The sequence below is a fragment of the Myxine glutinosa genome, chromosome 4, assembly GCF_964187855.1.
Source record: "Myxine glutinosa chromosome 4, kmMyxGlut1.1, whole genome shotgun sequence".
Lineage (NCBI taxonomy): Eukaryota > Metazoa > Chordata > Myxini > Myxiniformes > Myxinidae > Myxine > Myxine glutinosa.
In genome coordinates this window covers 165,750,582-165,772,026 of record NC_136264.1, presented here as the reverse complement: position 1 = coordinate 165,772,026, position 21,445 = coordinate 165,750,582, and the positions used below count along the sequence as shown (strand labels likewise).

The following is a 21,445-nucleotide window of genomic DNA, read 5'->3' as shown; positions in this document are numbered from 1 at the left end:
GTTTGGAGGGGTGTGCGTGTGGGGGGAGGGGTGTGGGTGTGTGTGTGGGAGGGGGTAGGGGGGATGTGTGTGTGTGTGTGTGTGTATGTGTGTCGGGGTTGTATCCAAGGGGGTTGTGTCAAAGCATGTGCAATGAAAGTGGGGTTGTATCAAAAGTGGGGTTATAGCAAAAGTGGGGTTGTATGAAAAGTGGGGTTGTATCAAAAGTGGGTGCGAGTAAACCGGTCATCACTGCCAGCAGTTTTAAAGTGGCAGTTCTAGTTTTATTTACCTATGCAAAATATCAGACTGTTATGAGTAATATTTGTATTTTGATCATCAAAAAGGAAATCTGGATTACTCTGGGCAAACCAGGAAACGTGCCATTTCTAAAGTTAATCACGTTTTCATAAATCAGTTGAACCTGTGTTCATAATCACGGCAAGGATAAAGAAAATATGTTGTCAAATTATCTCTTCGAGAGTTTGAACGATCACTTTACAGTGATTACAAAAGGATCAGGAATAATTGAGACATACAAACAAAACAAAGGATTTTGTTAATATGATGCATCTCAGTGCACCAATGCAATTAAAATGTATAGCAGAAGGAAAAAAGTTTCCAATATTTCAAATCAGCTCTGATAACTTGACTTTGACAAATCTGCTTCACCTTGCAAGTTACTTCAATGCCATACGAGTTTTCACCACGACTGGTTGCGCCCCCGACCTTCTCCACACGCGCAATTACGCCCAACGGCACATCCAATATGCAGCTGTTCTCCTGCCAAATCACATCATGCACACTGCATTTAGCGTTGGTTACAAGTTAATAAACAACAAAAACGAAATAAATCGAGAATATCTAGAGAACATCAGACACTTCTAACAAGAGTTATGGTCCACAAAATGGATTTATTCATTTCAAAGGTCACCTGAACTTTGACACATTCAATATAAAATTGAATCACTTCATATTTGTATTAGAGTCCATAAGTGCGTCAAGTATGGTTGAAACTCCTTGAGTGGTTCATAGTTATTGCAGTAACACAGAGTTTCTATGAAAATTCATTGACTTTAGGCCTTTGACCTTTTTAACCCAAAATTTAATCAGTTAATCTTCCTATTACAGTCCATAGTTATTCCAAGTTTGGTCAAAATCCATTCAGTGGTACACAACTTATTGCAGTAACGAATATCTGCTACTTTCAGATAAAGGTCACATGAAGTTTGACCTTTGACCACAAAATATTCATCTTTGTATCATAGTACACCTTTGTACCAAGTTTGGTAAAAATCCCTTCAGGGGTTCACAAGTTATTGCGATAACAAAATCATCACACACGGGTGGATAACCCAAAAGCATAATGCCTCTGACCCTCGGCTATGAAGGCCAAACCAAACAACTAAAAGGTAAAACAAAAATGAGCCTTCAAATTACAAAGTATGAAATAGGAAATGCAGTACAAATTTGGAAAGGAATACACAGATTATATGAATATGAATGCCTCCTACTTCGTTTCTTAAAAGCTTTTAATCAGACACACCAGAACAGATAAAAATTATTTTAAACCTGATCGATCTTTTTGATCTGCAAACCTTGCCTCAATAAATTAATCACGACAGACCAATCCGCAAAGGGAAAACTCACGAACAACAAGGCCCTCACACCTTCCTGCACTTCAATAAAAACAATCATTAATAAAAGTATTAATAAAACAATCATTTTAAAGATCGTTAGAAAAATCCGGAAGTTTAGCGCTCCTGAAGCAGTCTTATACACCAACCACCCTTGTACACTGTAATAAGATGACGTGGAGTCTTAATTTTGGAGATTGGGGCTTTATTGATAACCATAGAATGCAGCGTCAACCAGCATGGTACATAACCATTATGGCGGCCTCTTATTTACCCCCAAAAACATGCCACGCCCTCTAATGCTATAAATCGATATATCGCATGGTTCTTGGAAGTATTATAAAGATGATTTGTTTGTATACAGTGTTCAAGTTTATAATTCAATTTGAATAGAGGTTTAAACAGGTTTATAGTCGTGGAAATAAAATCATTCCTGGTTTAACTACCATTGACGCAGTGTCTCTTTACACCACCCTATCTAATAGGTTACATTAGTTATTCGTGCCCATCATATCTGGCGTATTATAACATCCTTAAAAATATCAAGTTTCCTGTTTGGAATGATTTTCAATTTGTTTGACTGCCAGAGGGGGCAGAGTAAAAAATATTATCTCGATCCTCTCTGCACATGTGCGATCGGGAAGAATTCTGAGCCAAGGTACAGTAAAACGAAAGACTGGTCTTCATATTCATGTTCTGATTTGTGTTCAAAATATAACATTTGATTTAAATAAACTGTTCCTTGACCATAAACTGACAAGACAAATGGATGGACAGCCCTGCTTTTTGCTTAATGTGCACAGGGTAAAAAAGCTAAATGCTGCATATTACAACCAATACACTTGCGAAAGACCCATCACAAGCACAACTTCAGCTTTGATAATAAAAGCACTGAATGTTATTATTATTTTATTTTTTTACACTGCAATGGTTAATGAGGGGTACATTTTGGATACATTTAAGATACTTTTAATGAAAGTTACAATGACTTCCGAAAGTTCCTCATCTTATCCTGGTCCAATTCTAGTCTTGTTTCTGTGCCATGATACAAACGTTCTTTTTCAGGCTGATACAGTACGATACACAATAAATTTGGACAGATATGGGCCTTAGCAGGAACAGGAACAGCAACAGCATTTGTTTCATAGAGGAGAACAAGCTACAACAGCCTGATTTCACAGAAACCCAAAGGAAGTCTGATTACGGCAAACCAAAATGGATTTCAAGTATAGAAAATCACGTTATCAATTCCTTCTCACCGCTTAAGAGATTAAGGACTTCGTCCAGTCTGAGCGGTGTCCGATAAGCTGTGCAGCTTAAGTACATGGGAGTCCTGTCATAAGTTCAATATGAAGCAAGAAATGGAGCAGCACACAGTAAGCCAATCTGATGTCGTATCAATGGACTAATATAATCCACTCGTGCGTCATCACTGGTCAACGTCCATGATTATAATCTGCTCACTGTAAGTAGGTTGATAATCATGATCCCAAAGTGAAGAAAGCAAACCGTTGCTGAAAATAGGAGTTGTGAGCATGACACGTGACGCGAAAACTATGGGTGAAGAAAGCTAAACACGCAGATACAAATAAGGTCACAAATGCAACACATGTTACAAAATCCACCTGTGAGAAAAGTTGAACACCACATAAGTACTGGCAGTGAACGAGGCAGCGAAACGGTTAACACCAGTTCACTTTTTCCTAGCAAGTCATTCATAAAGCAGTCGTAAAGTGTTGCAAGTCGTAAAGCAGCTCCTCCTCATGAAGCACATATGCACACTCTAGATAAGGCCTCTTACAATGCCTACTCTACTGTCATTGGTTGAACAGATAAATTCAAACTGCCACCAATAAAAATACACTATAAATACACTATAAATACACGACACAAGCATCATGTGCAACTCATACATATTCAGTGTTAAAAGGAAAGCAGAATGGATGAAAAGGATAAGGAATAAGTGAAAGGAAAAGGAGTGGTTGGAAGAGATAAACAGAAGATAAGAAAAAGGAGGGAGAGGGAGACATTGTGAATTTCAAAAGTTGGTCGACTTACCCTCTCTGGAGAATAGAACAATAGCCGGTAGTTCGTAATGGCAATTTCGCCCCGCATGTTCCCATAGAATGGGCAAAGATAAGCCACATCCCATACTGCCAAAACATAGAAACATAATCGTTTGGACATGCCAAATGGCCTCGGATATTACACAATATGTCGTTCCCCACGAGCCCTTCATGACCCACATGCAGCATTAGTTGACAGCAATACAGGGAGTCCTCAACTTACGGATGGGTTGCATTCCGAATAATCATTCTTAAGTCGGATGTTCTTAGGTCGGAACTCAATTTTCCAGACTCAGACAATGGTGGTTCAGTTCTATAGCCAAGCCAAAAACGCCAATTTACAGTTACGTGAAAACGTAAGTACACCCCATGTAAAGTTTTGACTTTTTCAACATATTTCAACATACAGCTATTTGATCTTCATTTCAACAATATTGACAGATAAAGTTGATATAATATAACAAATATCATGAAACATTTACATTTTGAGGTCCATTGCATAATTTAAATAAACATAAATGCAAATTTCGCATGTGGAAAAAGTAAGTACACCCCTACATTTATCACTACTTCAAATACCTAAAATTAGAATCAGGTGCACCAGCTCAGGTGCAAATGATTAGAACATTGTTAGAGAGGATATTAGAGGAACCTGTCTTATTTAAACCTCAGACATTTCGTTTGGTTTGCTCTTTGTTGTTGAAGTGTGCGGCGTCACCATGCCTAGATCAAAAGAGCTCTCTGAGGCCTTCAGAAAGAAGGTTATAGATGCCTACTCGTCTGGGAAGGGATTTCAAAAGATCTCCAAACAATTTGAAATCAATCATTCGACTGTCCGGAAGATCATCTACAAGTGGAGAAGATTCCAAACAACTGCCAACTTGTTGAGGCCAGGCCGCCCCAGCAAGTTCAGCCCGAGAGCCGACCGCAAGATGCTGAAAGAAGTCTCTAAGAACCCCAGAATGTCATCACGGGACCGACAGGTAGCTCTTGCCACTGTTGATGTCAAAGTGCACGAGTCTACCATGAGAAAGAAGCTGCACAAATTTGATCTACGTGGGAGGTGTGCCAGGAGGAAACCTTTGCTGTCCAGAAAGAACATCAGGGCAACACTAAAGTTTGCCAATGAACACCTAGGCAAAGACCAGCACTTCTGGAACAATGTGCTCTGGACAGATGAGTCAAAGGTAGAGCTATTTGGCCACAGTACCAGAAGACATGTTTGGCGAAAACCAAAGACAGCATTTGACCACAAGAACCTGATACCAACTGTAAAGAATGGTGGTTTAAATATTATGGTTTGGGGCAGCTTTGCTGCATCAGTGCCTGGGCAGCTCACCATCATACAATCCACTATGAATTCTTCATTGTACCAGAGGGTGCTTGAGGATAATGTGAAGCCATCTGTAGGAAAGTTGAAGCTCAACCGAAGGTGGACCTTGCAACATGACAATGACCCTAAACATACCAGTAAATCCACCAAGGAATAGCTGAAAAGAAATAAATGGAGGGTTCTGGAATGGCCAAGTCAAAGCCCGGATCTAAATCCCATCGAGATGTTGTGGGGGGATTTGAAACGAGCTGTGCATTCAAGAAACCCCTCAAACATCGCACAGCTGAAAGAATTCTGCATGGAGGAGTGGGCAAAAATTTCTCCCGGTCGATGTCAGAGACTGGTAGACAGTTATAAGAAACGCCTACTTGAGGTTGTTTCTGCCAAAGGGGACAATGCCACCTATTAGAGCCAAGGGTGTACTTACTTTTTCCACATGCGAAATTTGCATTTATGTTTATTTAAATTATACAATGAACTACAAAATGTAAATGTTTCATGATATTTGTTATATAATATCATCTTTATCTATCAATATTGTTGAAATGAAGATCAAATAGCTGTATGTTGAAATATGTCGAAACTTTACATGGGGTGTACTTACTTTTTCACGTGACTGTACATGTCATTTTACATATAATTAGGCTGAAATATTGTACATTTGCAACAAATGATAGGATATAATACCCCTTCTATCCCCCAAACTGTAATAAATATGATTAATAAAGCATACTCCAAAATAAAGTACAGTAAAATTTTTGCCTTGTCCTCGATTAAAATGTCCTGAATGAAATGGCCAGTTTTGTCTACAATTTGAAGGTTTTGCATTTCTTTGTTTCAGGAATATCACTGCAACGTTTATCAGCCATGATGACGGTTCATTGCCACCAAAACGGTAAAACACATGGCACTATGAATGCAAAAATGTGCGTAAAGAAAATAGCTGCAAACAGTAGCCTAAAGTACTGTACAGTACACTGGATACTGTAGATGACGTGACGCTCAGACTCTTTTCATCTCGCAGGATGAAGATTCATGCTCCGCCCAACCAACGTGACCCAAGTTGCTCCGCCCAACCGAGTCCCGAGTTGCTCCGCCCAACCGAGTCCCGAGTTGCTCCGCCCAACCGAGTCCCGAGTTGCTCCGCCCAACCGAGTCCCGAGTTGCTCCGCCCAACCGAGTCCCGAGTTGCTCTGCCCAACGTGTCCCGAGTTGCTCCGCCCAACCGAGTCCCGAGTTGCTCCGCCAAACCGAGTCTCGAGTTGCTACGCCCAACCGAGTCCCGAGTTGCTACACCCAGCCAGCGTGTCCCGAGATACTCTGCCCACGATCGGTTCGTAAGTACAAGTGAGCATTCATGTCTCGGAATTAAAAATAATAATAATTGGGAGGGGTGGGGGGGGGAGGGGGCGGGGTTGGTTGTTAAGTTTGTGTGTTAGTAAGTAGGGGACTCCCTGTAATGCAAATGAGGTCAAGTCGACATGTACTGCTGGTCAAGAATTAGACCAAGTCTCAAAGTTTTGATGCCGTTATTATAAAATCATGTTTATTATCAACAACACAAACTGCTTTATAAAACACTAATGAAATAAAGCAAAGAATCATGTAGAAAATAAAATAAAACATTATGAGAGTGCTGATAAGTGGAGACAGAACTACAGAGGACATCAAAATGCAAGAAAATATAAATTAATTAAATTTAAGATACAAGGCAGGAAAAAAAAAAAGAGCAAACGGAAATAAGATGAAGAAGTGACAGCAATGTCCTACCGTGCACTTTAACAGACTCCCCAGGAATGAGGGGTACTCTATGCCGTGAATTTGATGGCTGAAATAAAAATAGAAAAGACAATAAGTAGATTTAACGCCAAAGAGAATAAAGAAAAACATTCTATGTAAACATTCTGCGATACCACAACTACAGCCAAACAATGCTTTAAAAACAAATATGCAACTGATGCTATCATCACAGCCTTTCGTGTCTGAAGATGGCAGTTCACATGAACCATGGGAACCACCTGATCAATTTGTTTATAGTATAGAAACTGCTGCCAAGAGAGCAACCAAACTCAAACAGCAAGCAGTGCAACCTGCTGTCAAGGAACCTTCAAGAAAACCAAGGAACTTGCTACCAGCAGCCCAGGAAGGAATTTGGAATTTGTTCAGAGCGCTGGCGATAACTCGCCTACTCTTCGTGAAGAACACCGTGGGATTTAGAGTGCCCAACTAATGCTAGCAGCTGCGACTCCCAGTTTAACACCCATCAGAGGACTGGCATGCACATTGATGGATCGCCCTGCCTGCACGAAACACCAGGGTGACAGTTTCGAGCTGGGTGGATATTGAAAACCCAGGCTAGTGCACATACCTCTCTAGACTGTCCTGCCACCGCTAGCTAACCAATATCAACTAGTACATAATCACATCTTTCAAAATAATGCAATACAGAAATGAGCTTTGAGAGCCATTTAATGTTCCTTAAGCAATGGATATTGTAAAACCACAAACATTGCAAGTGCTAACAATGGTCAGCAAGAATAAATAAATAAATCCCTAAGGGAAGGAGGCATCTTTGGTCACAAGGGATTTCCAAACAACGAATGCAACAAGGAACAGGCACTTCACGTTTCGGTTTCGATCATCAGCTTGGCATCGACTGGAAAGCTCGTGATATCTACAGCTCTCCATCATTTCAGGTTTTTGCACAGCAATCACACACAAGGCAACGCACATAAACAGCACAAGAAAGGGGCATCGCTATGGTACGTTCTAACAAAAAGTTAAAAAGTAGCTGATGGGTTATTTTTTAATGGATCAGTTTAACGCCATTTCATGCAACAAGGATTTCTGTTCATACCAATACGGATGCCATATAATAAGTACACCACATTAATTGGTACATCACGGGTATGTAGACACAATTTTTTTTGTTAAGTTTTTATTTTTGCATTTTTGTCAAGTTTGCTGTGATTTTAGAAAAGAAGAAACATCCAATTTATCAAATATGCTTTAGGTAAATGCTTTATTTTATTATTTTCTTGTATACAAGATCGTGGCTCATGTAAGAGCTAACATTGATCACAAAACGACAAACTGACACATAAAACATAAAACATATGATAAAGGGAGCGGGAGAACAAGATGGAGAGCAGGGACATAGGGAGATCTGTGGGAGGGGGAGGGCTTGGGGGAGGAGGCATGGGAACGGGGGGTGGGGGGTGTGGTGGGGTGGGAGAGGTAAATGATAAATAATGTGTTGCATATTTCCACAATTTATTGAAACATTATACAATGTGCTGTCAGAAAGAAATGAACTATTTTAGGTGACAGCCTTATATAGATTTTACCAAACTAGTCATAACCGCTCCCTCTGGGAGAGATATGGCATCAATACCCCCTTTCTCCATCAGGGGGTCAGTGGTTAAACTACTTACACTATTCTACATCTACAGATGACAATTGCAAGTCGCCTATCCTTCCTCGTAGAATTTGGTGGTTAACAGTGAGGGCGGTTAGTTTAGGATCTTAAGGTCCTGAGTTCAAGCTCCAGCCATGCCAACTTAACACCAGGTGAATTGATTTAGCCATGTTGCTGGAAGTGAGATAGTTGAGTATACTGTATCAAAGGGATGACTTGTCCAGGATTGTGATTCCCAGCTCATGAAATTGCCTCGGCAGCCTTACAGCCTTAATGGCGCCTCGGCAGCCTTAATGGCGAGAAGACCTTTTATTCCCCACCCTCATTAGGTATAGGGGTGGGGGGAGGTTATTGTGTGTCCATGGCCTGACTCTTGGTATCTTGAGCATGTATGGAAGATTTGCTGGAGCCCAGCCAAGTCGTTTTCAATTATACAAGGTTCAGACGTACAAACTAAAATATGCCATATGCAATATGCATGTATGTATGTATGCACGTATGTACGATATCGAGTACATTTTGTTGCAGCTCTTGCATCTTACTTGGTGGAAGTCGGTTGTTTTGCAGCTCCCAATCAATATGTTGCCAAATGTGCTTCCGTTTCTTTTCTTTACAAGAGCGAGCTTCATGGAAGAGAAAGGTAGAACTGACAGTAGGACAAACATCAACAGAATGAAGAAACAGGAAAAGACGAGAGGGAAGAAGGATGGACACTGAAATGGTTGAGTTAGGAAAGGTTAATGGGGAGTAATAAAGACCATGGATCGAAATTGGGTATGTCAAGAGATGGCAGTGTACTACTTGCTTAAAGTACTGGAGGGACGAGTGAGACAGACAGTCTCTGGAAGGTGGTTCCATAGACAGCAGAAGCGAGGAATAAAAGAGTTCAAGTATTCAGCCAGTCTGGATTTTGGAAGTTTAACCAGAAGGTTACGGGAAGAAAGTTTGCATCCTGGAGTTGCTGGAGAGGGTTGGAGGATTGATAAAGCAGAGGGAGCCATGTTAGAAAATAGACAGAACACCACCATGTGATGCTGGTGCACCAGCCCATAGAGGAAAGCGATACTCCATTGAGCTCGGGACATGGTCTTTTAAGACTGTGAGTAGCTCTGATTTCAAAGAAAAGAGTTGGATCGATGGAGGATTCCCAGTCTGTGGCAGGCTTTGGAGGCCAGCTTTGCCACGTGGTCGGCCCAGGAAAGGTCATGGCTGATGCTAAGGCCAAGAAGCTCAAGAGAAACCTCTTCCAGTGAATGACCAATAAATAGATATGTGGGTTCATTTGATGATCATTCCAAAGTGATCGGGTGAGACTGTGGGACCAAGACTGCAGGGAATGTTACATTGATCAGACTAGAGACTAATAATTCCAGTTCAGCAGAGAGAGAGATGCAGCTGCTGTCTGCTTAGCAGAGGGATGGGGAACTATTAGGAAAGATGTGGAATCTGCAAAAATGAAGGGGGGAGGGGGGGTTCCAGAGCATCAGAGAGGTCATTGATATAGATGAGGAACAAGTTGAAACACTTGTATGATGCTAAAGGGTACAGACCAGTTCCTCGTATATTCAAGTCCATCTGATTAGCTTATATCACAGATTGTTCAAATTAAGTTATGTTGACAATCACAGGTGTTAATTTTATTCTGGCATGGCCCTGCATGTAATTGACAATGCTGTTGTGCAGATTGTTTTGGTATTTGCATACACAAATAGCAGTATTCTAATTTTTAACATATACATGCATCAAACATTATTTAGCAATTTTAAACATTGAGCAACGTGTTTAGGTAGTGTACGCGACATGCCTGATGAGGCGATTGCATTTAAACAGGCTCAACTTCTGAAGTTTTAAAAGGTGGTGGTGCAAAAGATGGTCCATGAATGACAGTAAGCTTCTGAAAAAAAAAAGATAAGTTTTTTTTTTTTCTATGCCTTGAAAACTATTAGTTAAATCGAATTATATACTTGAGCATTGTACCACCTCAACCAATCAAATTTGCTACTCACCCTCTCCAGCGGAGGAATATCGAGATTCAGTCAAAATTGGGGCTTGTAGGAAATGTCGATTATGCTCAGAAATGTAAAGCAAGAGTTGAAAAGACCCTTCTCATCTCCTTTTTCTCAAAACTGCATGGGGTAATGTGTTATATGAAGTCTCTAGTTACTCCCACCAGGGAGTAATGCATTCGATCGTGTCCGTGTGTGTGTGTGTGTGTGTGTGTGTGTGTGTGTGTGTGTGTGTGTGTGTGTGTGTGTGTGTGTGTGTGTGTGTGTGTGTGTGTGTGTGTGTGTGTACAAGATATCTGGAAAAGTTCTAAACGGATTTGGATGAAAGTTGGTGGGATGATTGCCCTTGGGATAAGGAAGAATTGATTAGTTTTTGGTGAAGCTCAGGATATTATTCCGGATCCAGGAATTTTTTGAAGGATTTTTTACTATTGGAAGATAGGGATCATTTTTTTTTTCACATTATCTTCTATATATTCTATATTTAACATTGTGATATGAAAATAGTTTTCATATTTGTTGTAAATGTAGTTTAAACTCGTGGTTATGCGTTAGAGCTGTGTATTTTTTTTAGCAGCGTCGTCTTCAATGTTCATTTTTTTTCTTTCTAATAAAGAGATATTCTGTCATTTTAAAACCACCAAAGTGCATATTAGGCTTCCCCGTTTCATAAAATGTATCGTTTGATACGTATAATGCTTTGAAACCGAGTTTTGCTTCTTTTTTTTTGACCTCAGAAGAGATATCAACATTTACCTCAGCGAATGTCAATCACGGTGTCAGTATTTTATGAACTTATAAAGACTTAGGTGAGTTATAAGTGTGACCAGCATGTGCACGGGATTCTTCCCAGAAGAATAAGTGGTCGCATTAGCTTGTAAGACTTAAAATGAACGAGTTTTGTTTTGACGTTTGGGCCAGTTTTACATGTTGTATCCCTAAGGAATGAAACGAACGTTTTCCTGGCTTACAATTTTATTTGAAGTCACACATGCCTCAAAATACACTCACTTATATAGAATTGAACGCTGAATCCGAAAATGTAAGTGAAATTGCCTTGTCTTTTTTAACATTATCTTCTATATATTCTATATATATATATATATCTGTGCAGTGTCTGTCTTGTGTTGTCTTGTCTTGTGTTGTCACTGAACTACTCCCTCAAACTTTTGTGAAATCGTACTATTCCAACTTGACCCACGGCGGGAGTATGCGCTCTACTGAGTGGCGTTCTAGTTATTTTAATGCATTTATTCTGAAAAACACGCACATGCTTAAAATGGCGCAAGTGCTGAATTTGGGATGGGCCTGTAAAAATTGCCTGATCATGATGAATAATGGCTGTGACAAAAACCAATTAAATATAAAGTACAGTATGAATAAATATGTAAATGAAAAGAAAATGATCAACTTGCACAAGATTACAAGCTACAAAACAAGACTTGGGGGAGGGAAAAATAAGAAGAAGATTATTCCCATTAGTTTCCAAGTGTCAGTTTTCTGGATCGTCAATTCCCTTAATATAAAAACTCCACAAGAAATTTCGAAATTTGATGTCATTTCCTCCATGACAAGATAACGTTTCATGTATCACTCCCATCTTGTTCCACGTGGTCTGCATTTCACAGACCCACAGATATCTATGCTTCCCATGGGCCCGAACTGAACATTTGTTTCACACAGGCTGCATCAGTGATTACAGACGAAGGTGGTGTCAAAACGTGCACCTGAATTATTGGTCTCAGTATGAAATCCAAATCACTTCAATTCATGGCACGAAATGCAGCAATTGTGTCAGAACTGCAATTGACAATGAGCAAAATGTAGACTGTAGCATAATTACTTGCAAGAACACACAAATTCCAAGGAAATAGTTTCATGATGCAGAAAAACACCAATTTCCAGAAAAAAAAGAAAAAAAAATCTACAATACATACACAGCACATGTTGATGAAAAGTGCAAGTACAAATGGCAGAAGAGTGATATTATGAAAATAAAGATTCCACAATAAATCATAGCAGGGGACCTTTTCAGTGTGAGTGTTTGTGGAGAGCGCAGGAAGACCCGGGTTGGCGATCGAGTGCCAGCGAGTATGACCTCGCGTATGGGTACCCTTGGAGGCAAAGTCAGACACCGAACCCAAAAGCAGATGTAGCCAGTAGCCATAGCCATGGAACAAATGGGTGGGTGGTACATAGAAAGGTGGGGAGGGAAAGTGAAGAAGCAAAGTGGACAATGGAGCAGGAATGAGGAAGGAAAGAAGTATTCAGGCTGTGAGATTATAACAGGTCAATGGATAGGATTCAAACAACATAAGCAGAGATAAGTCTACACATTATGTATGCAGGTAAAGTTTGGTGATTGGGAAAGATAAGGGTGGAAACAGAACAAAGTGGAAAGAAAAGGAGTGACAAGGAAGTAAAAAAAAATTAAAGAAGGGGGGGGGAGGCTCAAATATTCAATGACAACTGCACAAATAGTATGTTGACGGCTCAAAAAGAAATCATTTTAAATGTTCAAACCAAAGAAGATTAGCAGTGCAAGAAACATGGTATATTAACCATCATGGAAGCAGGATGCAAGCCACGAAAGTGAAAGCAATGCGTTTGTTCACCTTTGCAGTTGGTTGGTTGTCATCGGCCATTGCATGAGACAAAGCGACCCTTGCAGATTCAAAGGTAAAGCACGAAGCCTGGAGGGCTGCTGCAAAAAAGTACCAAAAAACCCAAAAACTGATCATGATGATGATAATAATACTGCAACAATAACAATACAAACAACAACAACATACAGATCTATCAGCTAAAAGTTGCAGGCAAATTGACATCCTCCAATATAGTATTGCAAATAGTTTTTTGTTTTTTTTCCAAAAAAAATTTCTTTTTTAATGTGACAATTGCCTCCGTTATGTACTTCAGACAATGCACAATACATGTTGGACACAGGTTGTTTACTGTTCTCACACATTATCATAAACAAATCTGCAACAAGAAGGGGGGGGGGAGGGGTGCTATACAAGGCATCATATAGGATAAAATCGGTGCTTTATGCAAATGTTGGCATTGTTTTAATTATAACAGTGACAGGGATATATATAAATATATTGTCCTGTCACAAGCGATTAAGACCGTTGGATGACAAATAGCCGAACAGTTTTTATTCCTGATGCGACCAGCCGAAGATGATTGTTATTTTTGTCGCACACAGGAATGAAGGAAGGCAAAGCGTTTACCTGAACGGAACACATGGGTTTATTCCGAAACCACAAAACATGCAAACACAACCAATAAAATGCAACAATGATAAATTTAATGAAAATAAGCGTGGAATGAAAAATAATGGAAAGAAATACCGAGGTAAAATTCCACGGTGAGGTACCTCCAGACGGACACAAAGACGTACACAGGGAAAGATAAGAAAATAAAAAGAAACCCCCTTTCAGCAGTTAGCTGATTCCAATAGGTCCTTTTAAGAGCTTGGTGGCTGTTGAAGCTCAATGTAACCACTCGCGTGGGAAGCGCTCCAAAGATAGCGATGGCCCGAAAGTGCGCAGCTAGGAGGGGAGTCGGGAAGACGATTTTTTTCCACCGTCGTGGAGGGACAGCACGGCCTCCAGCTCCTCCTTAACGGCCGCAACAGACTCCTCCTCCAAAGCGCAAAAGGTTAATACAAAACAAGCACAGAAATCGCACCAACACCAAAATGGCCAGCCTTCCTGTCTGAGCCAAGATCGAGAGAAAAGCGCTCTTCTTCTTCCTCTTGAGAGTCAATCACCGAACTTCCCTCCCAGTTTGCCTCACCCACAACCTCTGGACTAATCATGTCCCTCAGGGGTGTGGCCTGTTTCCGATTTGGTCCTTTAGAGGCGGGGCTTAGTCTAATCGGCTCTGCTTGGCTTTTGTCGGCGGTTGTTGTTTAACGGAATATTTTATGGTCGGCCTTGTCAGCAAAAGGTGAAGGAAAAGTTAGAGGGAAAAATCACGTACTGGGGAAAATTAGCCGTAATCCCTATACTAATTAGCACTGCTTCACAAATATATATATATATATATATATATATATATATATATATATATATATATATATATATATATATATATATATATATATATATATATATATATATATATATATATATATATATACATATATAATCGGGAGATTGAATAAGACGCGGACGTAGCTTCAGGACTTCGATCTTTAATTTGACTTGAGTGAGTCCTTTTGGATACATAAACTTCGGACAAAAATCCCTCATTGCATAAATTTTGATGATTAAAGCATGTTCCTACATCAACCCAATCAAATTGTTAACCGTAACCCATTCCTTCATTCATTCATTCATTCACCCATTCATTCATTCTACCTTTACATGTCATTTATATAAATATATAAATATATTATATGAATATAAATGGTATATGAATATATGCTTGTGTGTTTATGTATGTATGTATCTCTATATTTGTATATGCACGTGCATCGGAACTGTAACGCAAATGGTAACTGTAAGGTGCGCTTCACTTCCGTTGAACTTGGGGCCGGTGAGTGAGCTTTGGCGTGGCTCTTCCTTTTGTATGCATTTTCTACACATATCACTATACATACTTGACTGATATACATGCCTGCTGTTTTTGTAGACTCAGGGGCAGACCTTTGTTGGTCGAAAGCTTGTCGAATTAAAGATCAAAGTCCTGAAGCTACGTCCGCGTCTTATTCAATCTCCCGATTATATATTCAATGCAAATGAGACGCCCTGCTCGTACTGTGGAGTTTCTACTATTTCTCAGTTTTATATATATATATATATATATAATAAGATCAAATTTTGTATTTCTTTGGATTTTGCATCGATTTAAACCACATTCAATAGATCTCTCTATAAAACTATCTCTATTATCATGTAGATGTACCCAGCCTATATAATTAACAGGTAAGCTTTGTATCTTGCACATGCATGTATGGCATAATGAAAAACAAGTGTGATTTTCTTGAAATGTGTTTATTGTGTAAAAGACGTGTATATTCAAAGTTGTTTGCACACTATTTATGTGAACATCATTTCAGAATCCTATATATATCACACTTGTTTTTCATTATGCCATACATGCATGTGCAAGATACAAAGCTTACCTGTTAATTATATAGGCTGGGTACATCTACATGATAATAGAGATAGTTTTATAGAGAGATCTATTGAATGTGGTTTAAATCGATGCAAAATCCAAAGAAATACAAAATTTGATCTTATTATATATATATATATATATATATATATATATATATATATATATATATATATATATATATATATATATATATATATATATTTCTATACATACATGCATATATATATATATATATATATATATATATATATATATATATATATATATATATATATATTGTATACAAGATTGAGGCTCCTGCAATACCAAAATGGTATTGGTATACCAAAATGGTACACAAAAACACCTCGTGATGACCTCGTGATTTCACGAGGCCTGGTGAAATGACCTTTAAATTCAAAATTGAGGGTGGCATCCACCCACATATTCTTCCTCATCATATGAATGATTGATCTAGCATGGATGTCTGCAATGAACAAAAAATGCCATGAAATTTTTTTTCTGGAGGAAATTTTTACGTTTGGCTGGTCTACTACAGAGGGTAATTGGGAAATAGTGTTGAGGACTTCAACTTTAAAGTTTGCCCAAACTGTACCGTTAATTAACATTTTTGTGCATTGTTTTTGTGCTATTTATTTTCATGAATAAAAGTGTTATGAAGAAAATAAAATAAAGTATTATTTTCCTGTATTAAGAACATAAAATATAGCTGATTTTGTCGAGTTATTATCATTACTTCGACCACTGAAGCTGGATGGAGGTTATGTTTTCACCCCTTTCTGTCTGTTTGTGAACAGGATATCTCAAAAAGATGTAGACAGATTTGGACGACATTTGGTGGAGAGGTTGGGTGTGTGACAAGGAAAAAATGATTAGAGGCCGTGTGACGCCACATCCCCACCCAGCCAGGCACGTCTCATCCCTCGTGTCCCACGTCGTGCTTTGGCGCACGGGGCCGCCAACCTGCTCAGGATGTGTCTGGTGCGGTGCCACCTGCATCATACCAGCTGTGCCACACCAGCATAGCCCGGGTATTTTAGTCTTGTCAGCCTCTATTTTCTATCTCCTGTGGGTGTCTGATGTGGGTGTCTTCAGATCGCTTCCGTCCCTCCTTCCAATTGATATACGTGGCACGATTCGGCCAACGCTCAGGATCGGGTTTAGTTCTCTGTTAATGGCTCGAACTCCGGGTTGCTAAAAACTGCTCGGCAACTAGTCTATCTAAAACCGTGGTTCGAGCGGGAGTCTCTTCCCTGCTTCACGGTCAGGAGTGGCACTCAGGTCCTTGGGACTTTTCATTGACCAATTCCCCTAGCTGCCCCCGACTGGAAGGAGCGTTGGGATTTCCAGGACTCACGTCGGTCAGTAACAGACAAGGGGCTAACCCCCCCTTGGTAAGGGGAAAAGGCCGACAACTGAGATCCGTATAAACAAAGATCTGAAGTTCATTAATTGTTTCTTGGATGCATACATCAGGGGTAGGTTATGGGATTTTTGTTGTTTTTATAATTGATCGATTACTTCCTTGTAAATTCCCTCCACCTAGAATTTTTTTTTTTTTTTGTATACAACATCGAGGCTCATGCAAGAGCTAACATTAATCACAAAAAAACATAAACGGACATATAAAACATATAATAAAGGGAGCGTGAGACAAGATGGGGAGAGAGAGGGAATGAGTCATCAAAATAATTCTCCCATCCCATTTTTGTGTAGATCATGCTCAAGAAATTTCAAACTGATCAAATCATGGGTTCTACTTGTCTAATTATGACGTCATAATGAAGGCACCAATGACATAACCATGAATACATGTTGTTCCACATGGAAAGTACTTGACAACGAGACATGTTTCAATGTTTTCCATGAATGGTTCTCAAGGTGCAAATATAGGTGCAATTTTTTGGGGGTTTTCCAAGATGGCACCCGTACCACGTGACCTGTGACATCATAATTATCATTTTCAAAATTGTACCGGAAGAGGCGCTCCTGTGGTGAAAATTTCCTGTCAATCGGACCAACGGTTGCAGAGAAAAGCATACTCGTTCTGTGCGGACAAACAGACAGACAGACAGACAAACAAACAAACGGAACCAAATGCAATACCCTCTCCTCTGGCGAGAGAAATAACAATAAAATATTGGGCAAAAGTTTAAAATGCATTATAGTACACTTAGGAAAAGTACAGAAAACGTCAGAGCCACCAATGTCGATTTAAGTGAAATAGAAACGATTGCAAGTGCAAGTGCCACATTCCTTTGAAACCAGTGCAAGAGTTTTCAATAGCTACAGCTCTGCAGTCCTATAACGTCACTGGCACCATGCACATTATATAATGGCACAGCAGCATTTCACTTGCCTGATGAGGAATGCAAGCCAAATTGCTGAATGCAACAAAAGTGCCAGAAGCAAGTGCAGTACAACAAACTATATATTTATTTATTTCTTTATTTATTTATCGTATCCTGGAAAACGACTGACTTTTTGTCAACCCCATTGCCCTCCACATCATGAAAACGTACAAATGTATTCAATGAAATCACGACATTTGGATTTCTTTCACTCCACTGCTGTTAAAAGAGATATTTGGTTCACACATTGGCCGCAAGGTATTGTGAGAGTTTTGCATGCTTCGCTACCTACAACGGCCCACTTTCTGAAGCTCTTGCCAGCTGGGAATCCATTCCGCATGCCAGGCAGTCACTTAAAGCTCTGTCCCACACAGCAATCAGGTATAAAGGTCAAATAACAAAACATGTGACCATAAATGAAACTTGGGAAGCCCCCCTAACTCTCCCAAATGCTTTTAATGTTTTGCTTTTGTCTTCCCTCTTGCAAATCTACAAGAACCGCTGAGGATAACGAAAGGAAGGTAAAACAAGTGCAAAGGATATCGTGCAAGCTATACATATAACCATTTGCTCTGCATTTAAAAAGGTGTGCACAATTAATGGTGTGCTTTCTGCACACCTTTGGCTGGCAGTACAGAGCACCATATGGAAACAAACCCTCAAGCCTTCCAAAAATACATGAATTGCAAAAGGAAAATAAATGCTCAAAATGCAACAACAAGGTAAAGTTGAAGATAAAATTACAGGAAGCTAAAACAGCACAAGCCAGCTCAGAGCAAAATAACAACAGCAAAGTTATTTTTTACTTCACTGCAACTTGAGACAGGCCGGCAGGCATAACCAAAGAGAGATTCAAATCCGTCATTCTTTGCATTCATTGTAAACGTGAAATGTCAAAGGAATCCATTGTGCCAAATACAGGTAAGTATGCACGTTAGAACGCGAGCGATGAAACATTCACCACAATTTGCAGTCACTCCTTACAGAATAAATAAACCAAAAGTGCTGATCGGTTCATTTATCTTTTTTATAGACAAGTTACTGACGACATATCTTTCTTACATTATTAGTGTTTGGACCTGGTGTGTTAAATTGTTCGATATTATTGACTGGACTTGCGACAACAATGTACTGTACGATTATAGATGTCCATAGTCTTTCAGCAGAGGGTAGAATGAAGAACTACTCTTCGTTGTGAAGACTCACGATGATCTATGTCAGCAGAGAGGTAGAACAATGGACCAAATCAACAGGATGGTTGATCCAGGTATGCTGGTATGCTAACCGCCGTGGGGAAGCTGACGTTTCGGGAATTAACCCTTCGTCTGAGCAAGAGAGTATCCTCGTTTTGATCCATTTCATCTTTTTGAATGAGCAAAGAGTTGATTTAATTCACCAGCAATGGTACCCGCCCTATGGGCGGGGCTTCAATTGGGAGGCTCAAATGAAAAGGCTAAATATCAGAAATGTCCCACAGTGATCGATACACTATGATCGTGATCGTGAATCGTGATCGATAATCGTGTTCACAATCGCTACGTCGTATGTACTCCCGATACGTCTTTCCTTCAGTTGAAATGGGTTAGAATTCTCTCAAGCAGGGATTCAACCCGTGTCCTTATAAAAGGTCTTTGTCCGAGGTAACCGAGTTCGATCGGTGCAGCCGTGCAGCGATCGGTGCAGCCGTTTGTACGGCACCCGGGAAAACAACATCGTCACAATGAGAACAATGAACATCATGCGAACGCGAATGTTATGCGTGAGTCCAAACCTGAGAATGCTGGAGACTAAAGCTGAAATTGGGAAAACTAAATAGCCTATTTTACTCCTGGGGATCCCAGGATTATCCACCCAAAATATCGTTGAGATCGGTTCAGCAGCTTTTACGGTACCTTCGAACAGACAGACGGACGGACATTTGGTGAATTATAGTAAGAGTGTGCTTTCGCCAGTGCCCAACTTGGGTCTATTTTCCAAACTTTTATTTGATGGCTTCTGGGTGCTGACTTGCCGGTGAGTGAGTAGTCTATTAGTTCAAATTCGACCTACGTCTTGGCTATCTGGGCATGAACAGTGTTGGATAAGATCAGAGACTTGAATTACAAGGCAAAGGCTTCCTGTGGATGGTCTTGCGACACCTTTCTTGATGCAAATGTCATCCTTAGCCTCAACAAAGGCATATAAAACTAGAAAGCATCTCAAAATGCAAAGCACATCCATGTCCACTTTGTACTCAACCAAGATGTAACAAAAACAGCAAGAACTAGATGGTATTCATAGAATACTTACCCTGCGCAGTCAGTCTCTCGCATATTCCTCTTGTCCCTCGACGTCACTGCCTCTCGCTCACCCCTGGCCTTCGACACTCTTGCTGAATCCATCCGTTGGCGTGCGAGGAGAACGGAGGCCCGACTTTGTGCGCGCGCGCCAAACGATGAGCGGTTTCCCGCCAAAGCCGGAACCGCATCAAGACTGCGCGCTGGGGCCTGGACGATTGTTGACGAGGCAGTGAGTTGAGCTAAGTGCCACGATAACCCACACGTACTTAATTTTATCCAGTTTATATTCTCCTGTGTCTGTGTTTCTAAGTCTAGTGAGGGAGCGCTCCATTTAGGAATCTAGTTTATCGTCACGTTTTCTTTGTCCCGGCATTCCGTTTTAATAAATCCTTTCGTTATTTTCTGTACATTTGTAAATCCGTTTCCGTTTTAGTTGTTTTTGAAGGGTGAAGACGTCGGCGAGACCCGTCCAGGTAAGTCGGTACTCTTCTTCCTCCTCGAGTATAATCCGCCACATAGTTGGATTCAAAACGCCTCCATTTCATGCTCATTTGCCTTCAGTGGTTATTTCAGTGTTAACTGAGGGAACCAAACAACAGTATTATACATGAACACTGCACGAAGTAGGCCTGGGGTTTGTTGAGTTACCAAGCAGCTCGCTGTTCCTCATCAACGGTTCAGAATGGGGTGCTTGAGTGCTTAAGCCACTTGGTGAACGCTCTACAAAAAACATGGTAACTGAACATACCCCTGGTGATGGTTTAACTGTGAAGGTGGCTGGCTTAAGATCTTAGGGTTTTCAGTTTGAACCCCTCCCCCACCTCCCCCCCCCCCCCCTCCCTCAACCCCCCACCCCCCCCACCCCCACCCGTAATGTCGTTAAATAACACCAGGTGGGTTGACTCAGCCTGTCATCCTTCTGAGGTCGACAAAATGAGTACCAGCTTACTGGAAACAGGGCACAGCCGCGTTAGCATTCCCACCACTACATCAGCGGCACAGCCATATTACCAGGAATGATGCACCCAGCAGCCACAGGCTGCATACGAAATAATAATACTGCTCGGGGTATCGTGTTTATGAACACTCCAGTTGTTGTTGTTGTTGTTGTTGCTCTGTGGTATTTCCATCCAAAGGGAAAATTTAGATCCACAGACAATATAAAGAAAGAAACAAAATTAAAGAGATCATAAAAAAGGGAACAAGGAAGCGTCCAGATAGGACTGAGAACTTCAAGAACCAGACA

General features: G+C 40.3%; 1 protein-coding gene across 13 annotated transcripts in view; it reads right to left on the bottom strand.

Annotated features, from left to right (window-relative positions):
• LOC137417557 (phosphatidylinositol-3,5-bisphosphate 3-phosphatase MTMR2) overlaps positions 1-21,445 on the bottom strand; it is a 183,772-nt gene that overhangs the window by 66,164 nt on the left and 96,163 nt on the right. For 3 of the 13 annotated variants that reach the window (XM_078776717.1, XM_068103480.2, XM_068103481.2), the window contains exons 2-6: positions 13,055-13,143; positions 12,467-12,553; positions 6,786-6,843; positions 3,675-3,769; positions 652-762 (exon numbers count right to left, since the gene is read on the bottom strand). In XM_078776717.1, coding sequence (XP_078632843.1) covers positions 652-762; positions 3,675-3,769; positions 6,786-6,843; positions 12,467-12,553; positions 13,055-13,143 — 440 coding nt within the window. Of the gene's footprint in view, positions 1-651; positions 763-3,674; positions 3,770-6,785; positions 6,844-12,466; positions 12,554-13,054; positions 13,144-20,209; positions 20,407-21,445 lie in introns of all 13 variants that reach the window. The other 10 variants (XM_078776718.1, XM_068103488.2, XM_068103489.2 and 7 more) reach the window with 5 other exon arrangements.